This window comes from Lethenteron reissneri, chromosome 45 (assembly GCF_015708825.2).
Source record: "Lethenteron reissneri isolate LAM-NWPU_2019-01 chromosome 45, ASM1570882v1, whole genome shotgun sequence".
In the NCBI taxonomy this organism is placed as follows: domain Eukaryota; kingdom Metazoa; phylum Chordata; class Hyperoartia; order Petromyzontiformes; family Petromyzontidae; genus Lethenteron; species Lethenteron reissneri.
This window is the reverse complement of record NC_083823.1, coordinates 6,287,790-6,307,797: the sequence shown is the minus strand read 5'-3', so window position 1 is coordinate 6,307,797 and position 20,008 is coordinate 6,287,790. Positions and strand designations below refer to the sequence as shown.

General features: G+C 48.6%; 1 protein-coding gene across 2 annotated transcripts in view; it reads left to right on the top strand.

The window, feature by feature from the left end:
• LOC133353957 (FERM, ARHGEF and pleckstrin domain-containing protein 1-like) overlaps positions 1 to 20,008 on the top strand; it is a 104,607-nt gene that overhangs the window by 59,075 nt on the left and 25,524 nt on the right. For both annotated transcript variants that reach the window (XM_061570491.1, XM_061570490.1), the window contains exons 13-22: positions 184 to 322; positions 7,749 to 7,948; positions 9,296 to 9,385; positions 10,727 to 10,860; positions 12,603 to 12,684; positions 13,694 to 13,931; positions 14,670 to 14,800; positions 15,879 to 15,947; positions 18,161 to 18,250; positions 19,531 to 19,613. In XM_061570491.1, coding sequence (XP_061426475.1) covers positions 184 to 322; positions 7,749 to 7,948; positions 9,296 to 9,385; positions 10,727 to 10,860; positions 12,603 to 12,684; positions 13,694 to 13,931; positions 14,670 to 14,800; positions 15,879 to 15,947; positions 18,161 to 18,250; positions 19,531 to 19,613 — 1,256 coding nt within the window. The remainder of the gene's footprint in view (positions 1 to 183; positions 323 to 7,748; positions 7,949 to 9,295; positions 9,386 to 10,726; positions 10,861 to 12,602; positions 12,685 to 13,693; positions 13,932 to 14,669; positions 14,801 to 15,878; positions 15,948 to 18,160; positions 18,251 to 19,530; positions 19,614 to 20,008) is intronic.

Below are 20,008 nucleotides of genomic sequence, written 5' to 3'. Positions count from 1 at the left end.
ATAAGATTTAAAAAAATTATTATTAAAACTAGTAAAAAAAAAAATCCTGCTCCAGTGAGCATTGAGGCAGGGCCGCGCGAAATGAAGTCATGGGGTTCGCGTCCAGCCCGCGCGTCCAGCACCCACGTCCGTACATTCCCCACCCCCCGCTTCACATGCACCACTTCTGTGTCCGTCTCTCAGAGCGCGAGCTTCTCCGAGGGGGAGAGCGGCGGACACGTGTGGGACCCGGTGTCTCTCATCCTCGCCAAGGAAGGTTCCCTTCCGCCCAAGCAGCTGGAAACCACCAGCGACCAGCTCCCCTCCCCTACCGGCCGAGTTGGTACGGCCCAAGGTGGAGGCGTGGCGACGCAGGGCTTGGCGGACGCGAGTGACGGCGGTTTGCCGCCCGCCGTTGTCGGCAACGGGCGCGGCGGCGGCGGCGCGTCGAGCAACGCTGAGGGCAGCGATGTCGAGAACGAGTATGACCTCGCGACGGGCAGGGTAGCCGCACCGCTGACCCCCGAGCAGCGTTTTGGCGGGGAGAAGGCGACATCGGACGAGCTCTCTCCTCTCAGGTTCATTAACGGCGGCGGTCGGGCGGTGGAGCGGTTGGACAGCGACAGCAACAGCGTAAACTTAGGCAACAGCAACTCCAATTTGGTGGAAGAATTTTTTGACGACGATCCCGCAGATATTTTGTTTCACGGCGGACAGACCCCTAGCGAGCCGGCCGGCTCGGCGGAAGGTGACGCCTTCCGTCTCTGTGGCCACCAGGTGGCCCTTACGGCCCTCGCGATGGAGGACAGCGGAGAAGGTTTCGATCCGGAGAGAAACGTCGGTAATGGGGAGCGTCTAAATTTGGACGTGCACGCCACGCCCGGCGAATACTTCCTAAAGGATAAGACGGCCGCGTCTGGCTTTGCTGTGGGTACCGATAGCAGAGCGATGTTGAGGCACGCTTTCAGGCATTTGGACGACACGGATCCAAGAATTTTATCCCTTGATGGCACCTACAACAGCGGCAGAGTTCCAGAGAGCGACTTGTTCCTCGACTTAAACGCCGTCGAGTGCAACCGCGCGCACAACCTGGGCGCCGTCCCCAATGAGTTCTATAGCGTCGCCGACCACACCATGGACTCGGCAGCCTCCGACAGCCTGCCTGGCGAGCCGGTGAGCCCGGGCGTCGAGCAACTCGTTTGCTCGACGCCCGTGAAGCCGCGCAACCCTCCGGCGCTCCCGGCATCCGCCTACGAGAACACGGACGGCCAACTCGGCCGCCTCGTAGAAAACAGCAGCAGCAGTAGCGGCAGCAGCAGCAGCAGCGAATCGGAGTCGAGCAACTCCGACTCTGAGTTGGTCGTCGACGAGCGGGCGGACGCGTCGTCCAGCGGCCTTGTTATTGGAAACCCGCTGACGCTGCCGCCGATATCGTGCCCCGTTCTGCGGAACAGGATAGCGTACCTGGACGTTCCGTGCAATTACGATAGCGACGAGTGCGATGGCGGGTCGATTAACCTGAGCGACGAGGAGTCGGGGGGTCCCATCGGCAAACGGCACGGCTTGAAGTGAGCCGTCGTTTAGGCAACGGCCGTGCAGGTTTCCTACTCTCCAAGCAGCTTTTATCATCAACTCTTTTATTATTAACGCAAAATGTTAGATTTTTTTAAAAATAACATGCCAGGCGGAGATGGGGGCGAAAGCTGGTAGAATGGGTCAACGCAGAGTTGTACTCATTTTAAAAGGCACAAAACGAATCATTGTAACCACTAAGACGCAACCACTGAGCTGCAGAGTTAATGTCAAATGACAAATTACGTCTTCGTACCCCCGGCTGAGATACCGCACAGATGACCGGTTGGGCTACGGACGTGTGTGGAAGTCACTTGACTATGGCCACTGCATTAAGTGCGACTACAAATTAACCATCGTTGGTTTTGAAGAATTGCTATTTAATTTATATTTTTTAACCACCAGCAGAAGCGAGCGATTGCGGTTAACCGCAGCAAACTTCAGATTGGGACGCGGTTGACATATGGATGGGAGAGTGGGGTAGGAACGGGCAGATGACCTCTCATTGAGCCGTGGAAGCTCTCATTCGTTCTTCTTGGTCGGGTTTGGTGACTTTGTCATCACGGACACAGAATGTGACGCGGTCTTCTCGCGGCCTTCATCCGACTCATTGGCAACGTGTGAACGTGGATTCCTGGCGGCGGGTTTGTTTGTGAAACGTTTCAGTATCCGCCACTGGCTTTGCTGAAAAGTTCTGCAAGTTTTCAGGCCAACACGTAGTTGTTTAATGGGGGTTATAATTCGAAGAAACCAAATCCACCAATTCCCCAGCAATGGCACCGCTTGCTTTGGCAGTTTTCACATGCTGCCGAATTCATGTGCTCATTTGAAGTTGGTGCTAACCCACTGGTGCAAGACGGTGTACTCTGTAATAGGTAAACCTTGTCGTTTCAGGTGTAGTAATGGCGATATTTCTTTACGAAATAGTTTTCCTCATGAATCCACGAGTGTAAAATGTGCTTTCAATCAGTGCAGCTAAAATCTATTTAATCTTTATTTTATTATAAAACAGCTCTTGTTGCAAAAAAAAAATACTTTCAGACCTGTGGCCTACATGGTGACTGTGTTAACAAAAAACTGAAATAAGCATTTTTTGAAAAAATTGTAAACGAACCTGTAATTCTGTTATCTTGCATGTTTAAATTGCTTTGGTATCCACCACATGACTGTCCCCCACCCCCGCACACCTTGGTTAAACTAACTTAATTTGCATGTACAGTATAGAGTTGGGTACAAGGGCCTACTTGGGGTATAAGGCCTGTTTTGTCCTGGTGTTGACAGACCTGGCGTCATCAGCCATGATCAGTTTAAGGTCCACACATCGGTGTCCCCTAGAGGACCCCTGCTTGTAGTTTTTGCAGCCCAACAGACAGGTGAGCACCAGGATATATACATGCCTTTTACCCCACGTAGGCCTTTTACCTCCCACCCTACTATACATCTATACTTTTTTAGCATTGCCTGTATTGCTTAACACATTTTTTTCCATGTCAACACGTGCTGTCACGGGTTAAAGTTCAAAGCTCTGCTTGGTCTGGTCTGTACACTTATACCTGCAATATGGGATGCTCGTGTTTTTTTTATATATATAAAAGGCTTCTCACTGTTATGACAAGCATGGTATTTAATTTGCTTATCTACCACGGTTTTGCCGGCGACACTGGGAATCGGATGCAACTTGATCGGTGCAATATTGAATGCTGCATGGCTGTGTCATTGCTTTACAATACATTACAGAGAACGTGCATTCCTGTATTGTAAGCAAATACTTATTCTAATTTGGACATTAGAGATCAATTATTATAACAAAACTTTAAATATTGGACCAATAGGCCTCTGTCGCCTCGAAGCCTGCCTAATATGTTGTTGTTGCTTCGGATAACAACACGTGTTATATTTTGCTTAACACACAACACAATTTGACTTTGAAACGAGACTTTGAAAAGTGGCAGAAACCAAACTATCCACGCGTAAATATTGACACCTGCTGAAGTTGCCATCTTGATTCCGGGGAAACGGGAACGCTTGCTTTGTTCGAAGCTGTGCATGAAACTCTGTGCATTGTAACTCCAAACGCTGTGCCGCTTCACTCCCATGCGTGCTTCCGCTCCACTGCGGTCACTGACCCGCAAGCCGGTGGTAAACTTGTGCGCGCATCATCCGTGGGGTCGGCTCGTGCATTCTCCCCGACGTGATCTCGGGTCTTCTCTCCGACACTGGACTCTTTGCATGGAAAAGTTCGCTCGAAAGCCAATGTGCAACCGTCCGTCTGCCTTCCCTTGCGGCGTTTGACAGCACGGTTTGTGCCTGCCAGTGCTAACAGCAGACACGGCGATCTACCACGGGTGTTGTATTGTTTCGTTCTATAACCCATAGCCAGTAGTAGTATCAGCAAGAGCCCATTGACAATCCACTACTTGTGTGAAGGCCTCTTCGCCCATGCCAATTGTGGGGGTTGTGTGAGCAGACTTCACCACGCCGGTCAGTGTGGGTAGGTGATGTGGGTGGGGCCCAGCATCGGTGTAGATATCGCTCGCCACTGATGTTAGCCGGGGCCTGTAATTTTACTTTTTTATGAGTGTGTAAATTAGCATGGCCCGTTATTTTACCCACGTTGAAATGTTCACGATGTCAATCCAGGTCGAAGTCGTTGATCCCAACACATAAAATAAAAATATCTACTTTTTTTATTTTACCAGGTAAGGTACCCACTGAGCTATGTAGCTCTTTTTCAGAAGTGACTTGGCCACCAAATGATAGCTCAACGAAGTGGCTTATCACGTGGAAATTTTTAGCAGCCAAATACTCTGAACGCATCTTTTGTTATAAAAGTGGAGTGAAAAAGCCGAGGACCTGGAGAAAATATCCACGTGACCACGGGGAAAACATCCAAACTCCAAATATACAGCAGGCATCTGGGTCAGGATCGAACCCACGACCTCCTGTATACCAGGTGAGGTAGTTAACATTTCGCCATCGTGACGTCCTCATGCGCTAGCCACGTGCTATTCTATAGCTGTATGCGTTCAAGTTTGTATTGCTTACAAATTTGAAGTGCATCGCTTGAAATACGTTTCTATCAATTTGTAGCACTTTTTTGTAGAAACGAGAATGATCGTGACTGATTTGTAGCTAAAGTGGTTTGTACAGTAGCTTCAGTGATGCTTGTTTAAATATGAGGGAGATGCTGTAAATGAAACAAAAAACGCATTTAATTGCTCTGTTTTTACGATAATATTGGCAAGATGATTGAGTTAAATAGCTCCGCATCGAAGCCATTTACGAGTCTTAATTTTTAAACCCGCATTGTGACCTGCGCCTTTGATTACAAAAAAAAATTTAGCTTGTGGGGGAAAAAAAACACACACTTTTGTTAATGTCGCAATTATTCTCGCATTGTTTTGTGATCTCCTTGTGTTTTTGTATGCACGGGTGCATGGTTTCAATAAACAAAACAAATAGATTCACCTGTTGTTGTTAAGCCTGGTTGGTTAGTGTACACGGGACACGCACGCACGCACACACGCACGGTGTTCACAAAGCCTCGAGGGTTTCGCTCTGTTTGCGCATTTGACGGGCCCAGGTCGCATACTCCCCCAGAATACGCAAAGGATTTAAAAATGTGGCACAGTGGCTTAACTTTTGACGAGTGCTTGGCTTCAACCGGATCATTCCTGAATGCTGTTTTAGGTATTCTTTAGGCATTCGGCCCACATCCATCGCGACATATTTTGTCCCCAATGCTGTTGTTATTTATGCATTCATATGATTATTATAGGAATATAGGGTACAATACTGTGTTATATAATGGAAAATACAGTGTGAAATTAATCCTTGGTTATAAATAATTTTGTACCACCCCCCCCCCCCCACAATTATTTTTTAAATGCCCTCTTAATTGTGTGTCAATTACTGCCTCAAACTCTTCTAAAAAAATTATCCTCAATTTACGCAGACTTCAAGGCAAAAAACTATATAATTGCTGACGTTTTGGGCAAATGGCCCTTCGTGGTGCTTTATTTATTTCTTGACAAAACATCCCGCTTGACATTTTGCCTTTCCCCGTCTCGTGTTGAGATTATTTCAGTCACTTTGCTGATATAAATTGCCACATGATAAGCCGCTTTGTTGAGCTATAATTTGTGGCCAGGTTTACTTCTGAAAAATCAATTAATACCTCAGTGGGCTTTGCCTGGTAGGATAAAACAAACCCGTTTCGTTTCATTTGTATATATTTTTAAGCGATGTGTCTACCTTTACTACACTTTGCCCTCCTCTCGTGTTTTTGCGCTGTTGTAGCATTTTGACCCGCTCCTAACTGGACATCTGCGATAAAAAAAAGCTTCATAGCTCCATCGGATTCCACCAGTATGAATAGATATTCCGACTCTGACTCGGCAGGGAAACTCTGCACGCCAGACTTTGGCACGCAAAGCGGCGGCCGCACAGAGTTTGTCGATGTCCATATCGGTTGGCAGCTCAATCTTTCTACTCGTCAACGAGGTTCAGAGACCCTCTGACCGTGTCAGGCACTGAGACTTCAAAAACACCCCCCCCCCCCCATGCACGTTTTATCCGTGCAATCGGAGCACCTTAAAGCTGCATGATGTTTTATCTCACTTAATTTGACTACGATTGTGTTCTAAAAGTAATTTGATCTTGCCGGCCTATGTTGTCATTGATAATCGATGTATATATTTGTTCTTTGGTTCTTTCGGTAAAGTCACGTAGAAATAAATTAAATAATAGAATACGACGTTTTGATTGCAACACATGCAACCATCATCAGGTGCAAATGAATGAGAAAACAAACCTAGTAAACTTGGTAATATAATGCAATATAACACACCTGGTTGATTACGTTCTTCCAAAGATAACGAAATTTGAGAGAGAGACAAAACATAGACACGGAGACACAGACAGACACACAAGCAGAGAGAGACTCACACAGACAAACAAATTTAGCAATCTTTGGAAGAACGTAATCAACCAGGTGGGGTGTTGACTGTTGTGCTGGCCGACTCTCTGTGTTGTATTGCATTATATTTCCAAGTTTACTATGTTTGTTTTCTCATTCATTTGTACCTGATGATGGTTGCTTGTGTTGCAATCGAAACGTCGTATTCTATAATTTAATTTCTTTCTACGTGACTTTACCGAAAGAACCAAATCGTAATTCCTGCAGTCACGAAAGCTTCGAATCTAGTTTATATTTGTGCTGTATTTTTCTCCTGTACTGCGGTTGTGCACGGATTTAGTTTTATTTTCCTTGGTGCGTTTTGTTTTTATAAATATTTTTTGTCATTTTGGCGACACCCCTGGTCGCTCTTGCAAACGACGCGGCCCCTGGTCTCTCCCAAGTTCTCACCGGGCTCAACATAACGAACGATTCATCTTCGTATGACGTTCAGCCACAGCGCATTGCAGGGGGGAAAAAACTCCCAAATGAATTCAAAGACACGGGGCCATATCTGTTACATCGTCGTCGAACATTTTTGTTCAAACGAGGCCACAGTCTGCCCGGGACAGTGTAACCGCCACTTGCTGAGCAACAACAGCCCCATCGATTATTTTCGAAGGAAGTTCCAAAGTCCGTTTCATGCCAAAAATAAAACTCGTAAAAAAAACTCTTGCTGGGTTGTGATCTTTGGAAATTGGCCTTACCATCTCATTTTATTTTGGTGACTAATAAACGCCTTAGTTTCGTGGTAATGTTTGAAACTTACCCAAAAAATTAAGGTCTTTGTTCATTCATTGTATTACTTGATTTCAAAAGGTTGGAATTGATGGGTCTTTTATTTAAACAAGTAATATTTACGGTAGAGTATTATATATTTCTTAAACAGCCAACAGAGTAAAAACATTGTCTTAAATCTGCAATACACTCAGGGTCAGATTCACATTTTGATAAGATGGTCAAAACACATCATCTGGGCGATTCCCCCCATCATTGGTAATGAAATCCACGGCAATACATCAGGGGGTGGGAGGCCTCTGTCCAGCAGTGGATAGATCCCACGGCTGATGACAACGAAACCTCAGCACGTTGCCACCCGAAAAAATATCTCCCGAAAATAAAACATCCCGGGAACGAGTGAATCGGGCCCTGAATGTAGCTTGCCTACGGCACGCAATACGTCCCGCCGGCAGCAGTTCATCAATTAGTGGTGATTAAACATTTAATTCTGTGTGTTCAGACCAAGGCCCCGATGTTCTGGTGAGTCGTCTGCGACCTCCGGGGGACCCGCAAACCGAGCCGTGGCGAGTCGTGTCCCAAGCGGTGGTGGTGGCGGTGGCGTCCACGTCGCCGCTGCCTCCGTCTCCCACCGGGACCGGGGCAGCTACGGAGCCCGCGGCAGCGGCACGGGTGGAAGAGGAGGAGGAGGCGAGAAAAAAGGTGAGTTGGTGCGGAGGAGGAGGAGGGGGAGCCCGCTGTGTAGCTTCCGTCGGATAAAGAGGAGGAGCTCTTTGCGGGTGATGGAGGGAAAATGAAAAGGGGGGGGGGGCTTTTGAGAGAATCGTACGATGCACGCCCTCGTTCCGTTGCCAACCGTGCCACGTGCCACCCAGACGTCGAAACCGTCGGTGCAATCGCGCCTTGCGTAACCCGTGTTTACAAAGTGGAAATTCCTCAGAGGCTGTTGTCAAGACAAAACAAAAACGGTCGGTGATTTCCTGCTCGAATGAGATTTATGTAGTAAGTGCTCATCTATTCGCAGCCCGTAGTGGAACTCTCACATTCCTACGGCAGTGGGCGAGTCTTTCAATAAGGACACGCTCTGTCGGCGTCTTCATAACATCGTGTGAATGGTATCGACCCCGGAAGGATGATGGGCCGAGTCATCCCCCAACTATGAATTGAACTTAGCAACTCTCCGATTGTCAGCCGCTCGCTCGAGCGCTCAGCCACGCAGGGCTGAGATTAGCAAGAGGTGTCGACCTAAAGCCGTGGCGTTGAAGAATCTGACAGCTGCCAGAGAGAGGGCACGGCAGTTCAATTGACCCTAAGCTTCACAATGTGGCACAGTTTGGATTTACAGAACGTCTAAATGTCACCGCATTTGCGGCGGCTGCCCAAACAGGAAAAACGTAGTCTAGTCAGTTTTGAAACTGCACAGCCAGAATTTAAGTATTTTCTACTGATCCACATAAGGTGCCATTGTTGAAGGTAATTGTCTGTAGTTTAAAGTGTAACACTTATTTATGGAATGCGTCAGTGGTTTGACATTGACAGTGTAGAGCATTTATCCCTTTCCAAGAAAGGTGGACAGATGATCAGAATTACAATCCTAATTAGTTGGCATGCCAACGAAAAAGCCACCTCGTGATAATGACGGTAATGTTTAATCCACATAGTTAAAGTGTCTAAAGTGTATGTCCGAAATCATGCAACTGCCCATCAAGGAATTATGGGTAGAATTCTACACACAACAGAGGGAATTGAGACACTTAATATAGAGAGAGAAAGAGTCATCTATGTGTGTGTCTGTCCTGCTCCAGTGCTGATATTTACGCACCGCGCCTTGGCCGGGAATTAAACTCAGGTGGCTGGGTTCACAGTGCAGTGCACAACGCACGATGGCCCAAAGCGGCCGGGGCATGGCACTGGCCACACGAGACCTCCCTTGTGTGCCGTGCCGGCCTTCATAGGCGCTCGCTAGCAAGCCACTTGCCCTAACAGCCTGTGCAAGGATATACGGGTGATCTTTGTGTGTTTTTTATCTTTGTGTGTCTTGCCTGACAGCGGTGCCCAGCTGATAAGGCCTACTTCATCGCCAAGGAAATCTGCACGACAGAAAGGACCCACATCAAGGATCTAGAAGTCATCACGGTGGTATGCGTGCGAGAACATCCCATGCAGTGGACACAGGGGCTTAGGTACCAGCGGGTCTAGCCAGGTCGGCATCCCGCACCCGGCACACCACGTCCTGAATACCTCTCGCTATGTCAGTAGGCACTACTAAGTCACGTGCCACCCACTCCATTCTACCAATGACCCGGAAAAAAATTCGGTGAGAAAGTAAACCCTGGTTGAGCACATTCACTGCAATTTGAATGACCAATGGTGGTGATTCAAATAATGGAAAAGATAAAGCGTGTTTCAGTGAAGTTTATAAACGGCGAAGTTATTATTTTTTATAAAAAAGAAAGCAAAACATTAAGTTTAACTCGCTGAAAAACTCTGCTCAAACTAATTGAGTTGTTGACAAAAATATTTGACCGTTAATCTTCTGTGCAAATCCTGATCAGCTGTGAATGTTTTGCCCGTCAGTCCTGTGGGATGGGTCCAACAAGCGTCACCTTGGAAAACATTGGCAAAAAGGTCGTAATATGGATACACTTGGCGCCCACCGTAGCAATACGGAATTTCCACCAATGGTACTCAGGACTGCACAACCGAGGTAAAATGTTTACACAGAAAAGCCTAAAAGCGAGGCTCGGAGCGAATCTTTTTTGCTTCTACGGCCAACGATTCGACAAGACGCATCTTGGTTTGTATGCAGGTAGGGAATTCAAGTAGCCTCAGATCGACTGCACGGGGTGACCAGCAACACACGCTGGGCAAACGGGTCTCGAGTAAACAAGTCACGTGGGTGTTTTTTTTGTAAGGCGCCGTGGCTTTGCCGCGGCTTCAAACGACGCGTGACAATGTGCTTAAAAGCACACCACAGCCTTTGTGCATTTGCAATGGGGGGTGGGGTGAATGTAACGAAAAAAAAATCCCACCACCCATCAGCAGTTCGTGAAGAACTGCATTGTGGCTCTCTTGTCTTGGGGTCACCATCAAAAACGCATTTGAGTAAACGCTGCCAACCGGCAGCAGCAGTGATTGACACCTCAACTGTAATTCTAGATTTGAAGCTTTCGTGACTGCAAGGATTCATACTGTTAGGTTTTTTCGGTAAAGTCACGTGACTTTACCGAAAAAACCTAACAGTATGAACCTCAACTGTAGACCGGGTTTCGTCCTCATCGTGACTCGTCAACACAGAATGGTCACCAATGTTCATCGCTGCACAGCCCGTTTCTGACAAACCGTATAAGTTACTCTTAGATTGAGCAGAATTTTGCGGCGAGCAAAACTTTCATGCTTATTGATGTTAATATACCCCCACGATACGTTGTGACGTTGGGAATGACGGTGATTTGACGGCGCGTTGCGTGCGGTGTGCAGTGGTTTTCCAGCTTTCTGGGCCAGGAGAGCCCCATGTCCAAGGAACTTTCCTCCAAGCTCTTCTCCTCTTTCCAACCGTTGTGCGACTTCCACCGAACTTTCCTCAAGGAAGTGGAGACCAGGCTCACTCTCTGGTGAGAATGTCTCCAGGCTGTGCCAACGTTCATCGCGGCTCCACCGTTTGCCCCCCCCCAAGTCTAAACGGAACTATTTTAGATTTGAAGCTTTCGTGACTGCAAGGATTCATACTCTTAGGTTTTTTCGGTAAAGTCACGTAGGTAAAAAATAAAATAAAAATGAATAAAAATAAAATAAGCTCCCCCCCCCTTTCCTCCCCCTTAACTTGTATTTAAGAACTTGCATCTTGGAATCCCTGCCTCACTTGATACAGCAAATCTGGCTGTGACGGTCCCACCTGATGACGGAGACTTGTGTTGCCTCCGAAACGTCGTGATTTTTATTATTTTATTTTTATTAATTTAATTTCATTTTTTACCTACGTGACTTTACCGAAAAAACTAAGAGTACGGAACAATTTTTTTTATTTTTACCAGGTAAGGTTGACTCTGACCTTTTTCGATTTTTTTCAGACACGACCTGGTCACAAATGATAGCTCAACGAAGTGGCTTATCGCATGCAAATGTATCGAAGCCAAATACTCCAGAAACGCATGTTGATTCTAAATGTGGAGGGAAAAACCGGAGGACACGGATACAAATTCACACGATGCATGGGGAGAGAGAGACACGCAAACTCCAAATATACATACGTCAGGGTCGGAATCAAACTCACGATCTTCTGTATACCAGGCGAGGTAGTTAACATCTCTCCACCGTGGCGTTCAATTCACCCGGACTGCGACTGACCGATTTCTTCCAATCTCAGAAGGCAAGTTGGGGTCGTGCCTCATGAGTATTTGAATGGGTGACCGCCTGCATCAGGGCTTGCCAGGTGTTGTAGGCGTGCAGGCCGGCGAGGTGTAGTCAGGAGGAGGCAGTGCTGATGAGAGTCGCCCCCTCGTAGAGCAGAGTGGTTCTGGGTTTCTCCAAGTTCTCTGGTTTCTTCCTACAAGGCAAATGTTCATTAAGTAAATTTGATAAATAGATGTATGGATAATACACAACGATACCCCGTCTAGCCTCTTTAACAGATTGTTGGGGCAAGTGCTGCTAACGAGTAGCAGCCTATGAAGGCCGGCATGGCACACGAGGTAGTTGGTGGTCAGCACCACGCCCGGCCGCCTTTGTCTCCCTAGCGTCAAAGTTTACACACCACACCAGCTACTCATTTGAGGCTGAGGCGGCCTTGGGGAGGCCCAGGACCGGTTCAGAAAATCATTACGGTGTTGGTGGCCGTGAGCGCGAATCGAACTCGGGTCGCCGGCAGAGGTCGCAACCGGGTACCCAATACCCGTACCCGTACCCGGCCGGGTACGGGTACGGGTAGACCGTGAGTCACTGGTGAGTAACTGTTTGTCACTCATTTCCCAACGTCTTGTCTCTTCTCACAATTCAAGTTCCTTGAATCAACCCACCCGCACCTGCAACATGGCTTCATCCCAGAGGTCGCAATCAGGTACCTGATACCCGTACCCGTACCCGGCCGGGTACGGGTACGGGTAGGGTACGGGTACGGCCGGGTACGGGTACCCGTTTGCGACCCTGGTGCGGCCGGGTACGGGTAAGGAATCAAAACCCGTTTGCGACCTCTGGTCGCCGGGTTCGTAGCGGAGTGCAGCGCTAATCGCGAGGCTACCGCTCCCGTGCGGTGCGACACCGCTGCGTGTGAACGTGCAAGCGGGACGTTCCATCTCCCCAACGTCGCGGGTTCAACGTCTTACATTTATTGAACGGGTTCATTTTTTACTTTGTTCAGGGAAGGCAAGTCGAATGCCCACCTCAAGGGTGACCACGAAAAGATCGGAGACATCATGCTGAAGAACATGCAGCTGCTCAAGGTTCGTTCGTCGAGTTCGACTTTTGCCCGTGAGCAGCGACACGATAGCGGATGTCTGGAGGCTCCTAGCTCAACGACGTGTAACGATTCATAAAAAAAAATTGACATTTGATTCTTCAGCGTTATATACAACGTGCTTCACGTCACGAGACGAAGCGTCCGTCCGAAACTCGCGCAGAGGCAGAACTGACCGCGGAAGTGGATATTACAGAGCTACCTCTGAGGTCAACTTCAAGTGACTTCTGTTCCGCACAGCAGGGAGGCAGCAGCGCTTTCCCCACCCGCCCTGCCACCCAGAGTAACGTCTGTCACCTTACAATCGAACTGATGTTCATTTATTTACGGAGGCCCTGATGTCAGCAGTGACGTGAGCAAGCAGGGAAACCGCCGCCACCACCAATACGACGATGATGATGATGAGCGTTCTTATTAAACCGTTGTAGGTAAAGAGGAATTTTGGTCTGGGCCTTTCCGGAGGGCCCTCAGTTCCACCTGCTCGTGACGACGGCCCAGACCGACACTCACAATAATTATATCCTCAACGTTTAATCCGGCTTATCGTGACTAACGTACACCTTTATACATTTCTTATGATTGGCTGGGGCAGGCCAAAAAATATTTGATGAGGAAATGAAACCCAGAATATACACCCCCCCTCCCCCTTCTTCCATTGACGTGTCAATGCACTTCGATATCATTCTCCGATCTTCTCTTATCTTCTTCTTCTTCTTCCATAATATAAGTTTTTGGGTCAGATCGCGTTATTTATAAATGTGTCGTAACCCTCCACCACCCGACATGGCCAAACAGTAAAAAATGTGTCACGTTTTCAAAGGACAAATGAATTGACTTCTTTAGCCCATTGACGTGTCTTGTGACATGCCCCCCCTCCCTCCGATTATTTTGCCCCTTGGGAGGTGGCAACCCACGCTCTTGCCACCTCTCTCTCTCTCTCTCCACCCCTCTCTCTCGCCCCCCCCCCCTCCCCGCTCCGGCCCTCCGCCCCGCAGAGGCTGGTGTGGCCGCTCTGCGGGATGGAGCAGGTGCTGCGCAGCTTGGAGAGCGAGGTGCAGGCCTCCCACAAGCTCGCCGACGCCTGCCGCACCTTCGAGCTGCAGCGCGTGTGCCACCTGCCGCTGGGCGGGTTCCTGCTGCGCCCCCTGCAGCGCCCGCTGCACTACCGCCTGCTGCTCGAGCGCCTGTGCAAGCACCACGCGCCGGACCACCCGGACTTCCGCGACTGTCGCGGTGAGCCCCGAGCCGCTGGCGGTGGCGGGGGGGAGGGGGAGGAGCGGGGGGGGGGGGGGAGTGGGGGGGGGGAATCGGGGGGGGGATCGGGGGGGGGATCGGGGGGGGGGATCGGGGGGGGGATCGGGGGGGGGATCGGGGGGGGGATCGGGGGGGGGATCGGGGGGGGGATCGGGGGGGGGATCGGGGGGGGGATCGGGGGGGGGATCGGGGGGGGGATCGGGGGGGGGATCGGGGGGGGGAATCGGGGGGGGGAATCGGGGGGGGGATCGGGGGGGGGATCGGGGGGGGGATCGGGGGGGGGATCGGGGTGAAGTGGGGGAGTGAGGGGGTAGCATGGGGGGGGTAGCGGGGGGGGATAGCGGGGGGGAGAGCGAGCGGGGGGGTGCAAACGGGGGGGGAGCGAGGGGGGGGGGCGGCGGAGGGGGGGCGGCGGAGGGGGGGGGGAGCGGTTTGAATCTCATGGGCCGCCCCCCCCCCCGGTTAATGCCCCCCCCTCCCCCCCCCCCCCCCCGCTGTGAGCCTACTGGAAAGCTATGCCTGCCAAACACAGAATCAGAATCTATTTTTATATCCTGGAGAAATCCAATGAGCCATGAAGCTCTTTTTTACACGTGAAAAAGAAAAAAAGCGTCACAATGTTGAGCTCATCGTTATTATTATGATTATCGCTGTTATTGCCTTGCGTTGAATTTGACCAATGCGCCGTTTCTCGGTGGCGCGTGCGGCTGCTGTCAGCGGCGCTGGCGGAGGTGAGCGAGATGACGTACGGCCTGCAGGACACGCTCCTCCACCTGGAGAACGTCCAGAAGCTCATGGAGCTGCAGAGGGACCTCACCGACATGGAGGACTTGGCCATGCCAGGCCGGGTAAGCCGGGGCGACCGCACACCCCCCACCCGCACCCCCCCCCTCCTTCTGCCCCCACACGTTCCGTCGGGATCCAATTCGCGAGCAGGAGCGCTTCTTGCCGCGTCTTGCAGGGGTTCGAGCCCAGTGGACGCCCCGGTTAATACTGCGCGGGTACCAAAATAATACCGCGACATGCCGTCTGCTTCACGGTGGACGTTAAAGAGATTACGTGAAGTGTCAAGGTCCAGATGTTACTGCTGGCTTTGACATTCTACACCGGCGGTGTAACCATCGACAGCGTGAGAACCCCAACAGGCCGATACGCACATCTCCATAATGGGTGGAACATGAAAGACGCGAGCCACAGATGTGCGACTGTGTCCGTGCAACTCTGGCTATGGATCATATCGTAAACCACTGTAGTATGCACTCCTCCAATGGAGGTAACATAGTCAAATTCACACGAACTCTCTCCTGGAGCCCTTTCGTGACCAGCAGACCTCGACGTTAGAATAGTCCACGTTTATACTCTTTGGTTCTTTCGGTAAAGTCACGTAGGTATAAATATAAAATAGATCACGACGTTTCGGGCGCAACACCATCGTCCGTCATCAGGTGTGTTGTGCCCAAAACGTCGTGATCTATTTTATTTTATTTTCTACCTATGTGACTTTACCGAAAGAACCAAAGAGTATGGATTCCTGCAGTCACGAAAGCTTCAAATCAAGATAGTCCACATTTGTCTACGTTTGAAGATTACTCGCAAAGTACCGAATTGGGTAAAACCACACAGCAACATTGCACCCTACCTGTGAAACACGATAGCGTGTGATTATTTGTGACAGTACATAGTTTTTGACAGTTAATTGATAACGAAGTTTTCAGGATCACTGTTCAATTCAAGAACCAATTGTATTTTTCACGTAAATGTAATTTCACGTTGAAATAAAACGTTTTGCAAGTGCCGTAAATTCTCCACCACTGGTTCAGTGCTATAAGCGGGACATGAGTGTCTTGTGCCCGGTGCGTTAAACGTTTTCACTTATTAAATCGTACAAGACGATATCCGTTGTTGTTGTTGTTATTGTTGTTGCAGGAGTTTATCCGTGAGGGCTGCCTGCACAAACTGACGAGAAAGGGCCTCCAACAGCGCATGTTTTTCCTCGTGAGTTGGAAAAGTTTAGAGAAAAGTCGTGCATGTTTTAGCGTCGCGTCTTCGTCTTGAACAGGCGCAGAGAGTCGACAGCACTGACGGGTTGGCGAAGGGAGTTCCAGACTGCTCTGGAGGCAGTTTGAGAATAATGAATGACTTCCCACTGAGCGAAGGCTCACCACGAGGCTTTGACAGAAATCCTTCTATTCTGGGGCGGAGAGAGTGTGGAGGGGCGTATAGTCAGGGGAGAGGGGAGAGATATGGGAATGTGTAGAGGGGAATACTGTGAGAGAACAGTGGAGAGCTGTAGGCAGTGGATAGATTAAAACTAACTACCACATCACCTAACGCCTCCAGAAAGTAAGAAGCAGCACAAGACTTGTGCCCGATGTCAATTAATTTCGACAAATCTGGTCACACACACGCGCGCGCGCGCGCGCGAGGACACCTACTGGATTAATACATTCCTGCGGAGGGCGCTGGTAGGAACATTGGGTTGCTCAGTCAATGGCCAGGGTCAACGGCGGCGTGGCGTATTCCGCAAATATGCCCGACCGTGAGGGCGGGCACAAGCCGGCGTGAGTAGGTTAAACGTTGAGTTTTATAAGGGCACCACGGGGTGACCAGCCCCTCCCCACCCAGCCCGTCCCCTCCCACCCCCCACCCAGCCCCTCCCCACCCTCCCCTCCCCACCCATCCCCTCCCCACCCTCTCCACCCTGCCCCACCCCTCCTATTTTTGGATGCACGATGGACGGACGGACACAATAATCCCCTGTGGGCTGGTGGAACCAGGTGGTTCCTACCAGTATAAGACGCACCTACAAGTGCATTATACTCTGGATAATATAGTAATTGTGAAATATTGTGTGATCGAATTTGAGACCATAATAAGTTGATGGTAAATGTAGCAAAGACTACAACAATGTAGCAGAGATGACAACAAAAAAATGACCCTTTTTCAGATATCCCACTGATTTATAACAACCCTCTTAGCTTTCTACTCAATAGGCGTGATTGAATTTTGGTAGAGCCTCCATTTCGTAGAGATTATCGAGAGTGCTGAAATATTTTACAAGTTGTTTGAGGTTGGTGGGAGACACGTAGAGGCTTTGAAACAAATTGCCCTCGACCGTCAAGTTATTATTATCTTGCGTGGAGTAGTGGCGCTTCTACAAATGGATCACTGTGTATTATTCAGATTTTATTTCACCCGTATTGGCCCAAGAAGCACATCAATTGATCACCGCTTAAATCCGCCAGTCGAGGAAAATGCCACGATCAGAGCCAAGAGTTTAGAGATTACATCTGACGAGCGCGCCATATTCTGCACATTTCACAGTGACAAGGCACCCTGAAATGGCTGTCGACTGATAAAAAAAGTCTAAACCTACACGGATATAAGAATAGGTTTTTCCCCTTTTTTCTGGCAACAAAACTGAAACCTTTTTCGAAGAATCGTGTCTGCATTAATCACAATACTTGTGGTCAGAACGCTTTTTGGCGTCCTCTGGTCTAGCATCGTTTGAGACGAGGCTCAAAAGAAAGCCATCTCTGGTGTGGACCAATCAGTTTCAAGGACAATGCATATATTATTCGTGTGTTTTTTTTTGCATTCTGACCACAAGTATTGTGGTTAATGCAGACATGATTCCTTGTAAAAAGGTTTCAGTTTTGTTGCCAGAAAAAAGGGGAAAAACCCTTTTATTATATTTTGGTACTGGCAAAGGAGGTCTCATGATGTAGATGCCTACCCGGATAAATGTTTTTTAACAACTTGAATGAAAGAACAAAAACTCTTTCTCGCCTCTCAACGCGCTCCGAAAAAGGGCCGTTGCCCAAAACGTTTTTCTCGCGGCCACAATGTTATTACCGACTAACGTCTTGATATGTTGTTTCGTTTTAATTGGGTGCAATTGTGGACAACAACCATATCAGACATCTCAATCGGCAGTAATAACATTGTGTTTACTGCAGCTCAAAGGCTCACTCCGACAAGGCGTGTGGTGCATTGCTTCTCGTGACAAATGAGAATAGGGTTGAAGGGTTGCTCGCCCTTGACCCCAGACACACTTGAGCAGTGCGGTGGAGGCATAACCCTATACATGACCTGATCTGAAAGCATCCGAAGACTCATGTTGTTGTTGTTGTTTGTGCTTGACAACATGAATGGGGTCGGGGGGGAGGGCTCGCCTGCCCGGCTTAATATTTGCCCTGCGGTTTCAGTTCAACGACATGCTGGTGTACACCAGCAAGGCGCTCACCACCAACAACCAGTTCAAGGTCCACGGCAAGATGCAGCTCAGCACTCTGAAGGCACGACGCACAGCCCCCCACGTGACACGCACCTCAATTATCACCGCACCCCCCCCCCCCCGTCTCCTCCGCCCGCGACAATTCTCACCGAGGATCTCAGCGGTGCTGGCTCGGAGTCTCTAGACCTCCGAGCCACGGTGGCGAGTTGTTCACTACCTCGCCTGGTGTACAGGAGGTCATGGGTTCGATTCTGATCCTGACGCCTGCTGCTGTATATTTGGAGTGTGCGGTGTCCGTCTCCCCGTGGGTCGCGTGGATTTGTCTCCGGGTTCTCCGGTTTTTCCCTCTCCATTTAGAAGCGTGCGTTTACAGTATTTGGCTGCTGTCAGTTTCCACGTGATAAGCCAATTTGTTGAGCTATCATTTGTGACCAGGTCGCTTCTATATAGCTATTTGGGCCTTACCTGGCAAGATAAAGTTTTTATTTTAGTATATTTGGAGTTTGCATATCTCTCTCCCCGTGGGTCACGTGGATTTTTCTCCGGCTGCCTCCGGTTTTCCCCTCCACATTTCGAATCGACGTGACGCATTTAGAGTATTTGGGCGGCGATAAATTCCCCACGCGATGTCGATCGCACGTTGCGAAAGCCTGGTGGCTTCTGAATAAGAGCTACATGGCCCATGAGGGGAGGGACCCTTACACCTGGGTAACAACAATAATTACAAAACATGTTCTTGGTTCTTTCGGTAAAGTCACGTAGAAGGGAAATAATAAAATAATAATAAAAAACATTATAAAATAATATAGAATTATTTTATTATGTTTTATTATTTTATTATTTTATTATTCAAATAATAATAATAAAACATAATAATAAAACATAATAAAATAATGTAGAATTATTTTATTATGTTTTATTATTTTATTATTATTAAAATAATAATAATAAAATATAATAAAATAATATCGAATTATTTTATTATGTTTTATTATTTTATTATTATTAAATAATTATTATTATTAAAATAATAATAATAAAACATAATAAAATAATATAGAACTATTTTATTATGTTTTATTATTTTATTCTTATTAAAATAATAATAATAAAACATAATAAAATAATATAGAATTATTTTGTTACGTTTTATTATTTTATTATTTCCCTTCTACGTGACTTTACCGAAAGAACCAAGAAGATGAATCCCTGCAGTCACGAAAGCTTTAAATCGAAAATTAGAAAACATTGTTCGTAGTTTGCTCGCTTTGTTTGAGCCACCCGGCCCGTGGGGTGACGCCGGCTCTCACGCTCGTCTTGTCCCTCGTCGTTCCGTCCCAGATCACAGCGAGCGAGAGAGAGTTCTCCATTCCTTGCTCCTTCACCTTGTCCACCCCGCAGAAGCACGTCGTCGTGGCTGCGAAGTAAGTGCCGGAGACGGCCGGTCGACACGGTGGAGGTGTGGGGGGGGGGGGGGGTAAGGGGGGTGACGGGGGGAGTGGGGGGGTGGGATTGGGGAGTGCAGCAGCGACCTGCCAACAAAGTCAATAGGGTCTTGCCGTTATGGGGGCACATGATATGGCCAGCAGTGGATATATCTCGGCACATGATATGATTACGGCACATGATATGGCCAGCAGTGGATATATCACGGCACATGATATGATCACGGCACATATGGCCAGCACGTATGTTGTATTCCTAATAGAGGTTTTTGGCTTAGATCGCGTCAGTAGAAATGTGTCGAAAACCCTCCACCACCCGACACGGCCAATCAGTAAGGGATTTGTCACGTAAACAAAACGCCAAGTAGTTACTA